Source organism: Phaethon lepturus, unplaced genomic scaffold, assembly GCF_000687285.1.
Source record: "Phaethon lepturus isolate BGI_N335 unplaced genomic scaffold, ASM68728v1 scaffold44831, whole genome shotgun sequence".
NCBI lineage: Eukaryota > Metazoa > Chordata > Aves > Phaethontiformes > Phaethontidae > Phaethon > Phaethon lepturus.
In genome coordinates, this window is record NW_010517818.1 from 4500 (window position 1) to 7911 (window position 3412).

Sequence of the window (3412 nt, forward strand, 5' to 3'; positions counted from 1 at the left end):
GCAGACCTCAGTCTAAAGACCCAACACTGCTTCACCAGAGAAAAGACCTTTTGTGGTGCCAGGCTGATTAGCGTCATCCTGTGCAAGGAGGTTTCTGCACCTACAGCCTCCTTCTGGCAGGTTGGTATCGAGTGTACCTGGTACAACCTAGAGCTCGCTGTGGCTGTTATGGAAGTGATGTGTATTTGGCACCTTCTCTGTTAAGGCTGTGGATGGTCCTTAGTTGAGGACAGCAGGTTTTGTCCATGTGTTGTAAGCAGACTGCTGTTTCCCTGCGTTTCTCTAACGGTACTTGGTTAGGGATGCTGTATGGCCTGAATTTTCGCTTTCTTACTCAGCCCACTTGGTCTAATGAGTCAGAAATGAGGTAGAGACAGGGTCTCCCGGCTTGAGCACTGGGAGGTGAGAACTTGTGATTTCTCTGCGCTGGGGTTCTGGGACTTAAGACCTCTGCCTGTCTGTGCTGTCCCAGCTTTAAAATAGGGCTGAGACTTCTGGCAGCTGGTTGGCTCATATTCCTGAGATGCCAGTGATTTGTATTGGTAGCTTTTCTTGTTTCTGCTTTTTTAAAGAGGAGACCTCAGTACGGAAAAACCTCGCCTACACTAATAGCCAAAGACCCTAAATCCAACTGTTCTGTTGCTACAGCTGTGAAAGAGAAGTATTGATCTCTCTTGTCCAAAAGCTTGAGCTGAGACCTGTTCCTGATGCTGAAAACACTTTCTCTTTTCTCCACAGGTTCAGTACTGTGGCTTGCTGTTTCGCCATGAGGGCTGGCCCCTATGTATTCACGAGAAGATTGTAGTCCAGCTGGCTTCCATTGACTGGCGAATCTTGAAGCCTGGTGACTTCTACCTGCAGGTGGTCCCCTATCTGAAGAAGTCTCCACGAATTGTATTGAAATGTTTGGCAAAAGACAAGCATAATGTAGAGGAAGTCGTGATTCCAGAAGTTTCCTATACCTCTATTTTTACTCTGGAATGGTTGAATACTTTCAATGGAGAGCGGATGGGTATAGCACTGGAAAATTGTTTACTAACCACTGATGATAAAATATTTCGTGTCCCCTGGGATAAAGTGGTTAAACCTGAATTTATAAATAAGCCAAAAATAATTGAAAACAGTATCATCTCTCCAGAAATAACAGAGGAACGTTCCATTTTGTGCCTCCCCATGGACCATGCTGAGTGCAGTTCACCAGACCTAGGATCTCAGTATCTACAGGAACAAAGTCCAAATCAAGACAACCTGGTCATTAGCAGCACAGCTCCGCAGTTAAGTGAAGCTCTTGTCAATGGTGTCTGTACAAGTCCCGTGCCTCAAGAGAACTTGAAAAGTGACCTTGAAGGGGAGTACGTTGAGCTGACAGAAGTTTCGCTGCCCAGGTTTGGGCCACAAACAGGCTCTTTAACCCAGTCGTTAGCTTTAAATTATCTAACTCAGCCCAGAACACGAGGGAATGCGTCTAAAGGTAAGCACAGGTTTATTGTCATCCAAGACAGTACCTACTCCAAGAACTTAATTCAGTCAGCACTGATGCAGAAGGAGCACTGTCAAATAGACACTCTGAGGACTTCATCTACAGAAGTTCTCAAAAATGTAATTCCGTTGGAAAGCAACAAAATGATGGCACATGGAGAACTGTCTCCAGAAGGTCATCTGATATCAGGTGGTCCTGGAAACATGGGGAATAGCTTTTCTGTGGCCGAGTCTCCTGCCTGCAGTGCAGAAGATTCATCTGCAGAGCCGGAGACCCGCAGCGAACACTTAATTGGTTGGCAATACGCTCTGTGCAGCTACAGCGACGTGTGTGCTGGAGACAGTGTCAACTGCAAAGCACAAATGCCTGGTGCTCCTGGAAACATGGAAGGAGAAAGTGATGGTCCTAGTGGAAATCCTGGTGTTGAAACATCAGAGCAGAGCCCAGAAACGATTCTAGATGCTACTCTTGCTAAAGAGGAGGTGATACTGAGAGTACATGGGGAGCCACTGAACGAGGGTCAAAATGAGGTGACACAGATGGCTGCCTCTCTTCTGTCTGCCCTAGGGCCTCTGGGACCACATTGCACACCGAAGGAAGGTTCTGATGTTTCTTGCCAGAGTGTCAGTGAAAGCATTGCTCCAGTCCAAGCCACTACCTTGCTTATCATGCCTGAGAGTTCAGATGTTGGTGTGGAGAGAGGCTGTCCTTCAGGGAACGCGGCAGATGTAGGAGCAGTTGGCGCTTGCTGCAGCGATCAGGATGCAAATCTTCGTTCTCTGTTAAATCCTCCTGAACAGAACCAAGGAGAAGTAGACGAATCTGAGCTGGGAAGAAGGGACAGCCCAGGGAAAGTCAAAGAGACTGAACAAATATTGACTGTAAATGAGAATCAGACTAGTCATAGTCCCTGTTCTGTCAAAGCTCCTACAGATGGACTGTTGTCAGATGGTGAAGAGCAAGAGGTCTCTGCCTGTCAGCATAAGAAAGCTGAAGAAGCCATACTACTGCAAACTGCTCTGTCAGCAGAGGGTGATCAGGCAGCAGAACAATTAAATGACAGTGACTCTTTGATGGGCCCTGATGCACAAGCAGAAGGCTCAAGTCCATTCAGAACCCAGAGGTGTGAGGAACCGCAAAAATGGGCAGAAAACCAGGGCCATAAAAGTGAAGAGAACTCTGTGCTGAACCTGGAGTGTGTTGCAGTACAGGACTTGCAGGGAGGGGAGGAGGGCCAAGGGAGTTTTTCTTACGGGGAAAAGTCAAAGACTTTAGCCTTAAAAACACTGGAATCCATTGAAGAGGAACTGGAGGTTGGACCACTGTCCTCAGGACCTGCTGAGGGGCACACAGAGCCCACCACTCTGCACCCCGACCAAGAGGCAGCTTCTGGGGCACCATCTCCTACAGGTACAGCAATGGGATGTTTGTGTGTTTATCTGTTTGATAATATGGGTTGAAAGCAAAGTCCTCAAGCGGTACTGCTCACAAGTACATCTGCTGGGAGGCTTTGGTGTAACAGCACAAACCACAGGAAAGTGATTAAGTTGTCATTTTTGTGGCTTGACATTAGCTTTCTCTTCACAGGTGGGTTTATTGTAGGTATTTTGTTTAATAGTTCTTTGCAAATTTATATCAGTACAGAACAAAGTTCCAGTGTAAGAGACTTAATTTCAGTTGATCTGATTGCTGGTGACCTCCACCCATTACATTCATCGTGTGTGCATTATGGATGCATGCAATAGTGAGAAGAGAATGTCTAACTGTACGAGTCTTTTGTAGTTGAAAATTGGCTTTAGGAAGATAGTTGTGGCAAGAGGAAGCAGCAGTGGATGCTGCAGTAAAATACTAGCTGTGTAACATGACCTGAAGATCAACAAATGTGTGTGCTGGTAACCGATTTAAGGAGCAAACTGCAGAGTTGAGGGATTT

The 3412-nt window shown here is 46.5% G+C and overlaps 1 protein-coding gene across 1 annotated transcript; it reads left to right on the plus strand.

Annotated features, from left to right (window-relative positions):
- Window positions 1-738: 738 nt before the first annotated feature.
- Window positions 739-2890, plus strand: LOC104628055 (the record flags this gene model as incomplete). Its single annotated transcript, XM_010296507.1, has 1 exon — window positions 739-2890. A coding segment is annotated over one exon (2152 nt), but the record flags the coding sequence as incomplete, so codon positions are not given.
- Between the last annotated feature and the right edge of the window lie 522 nt (window positions 2891-3412).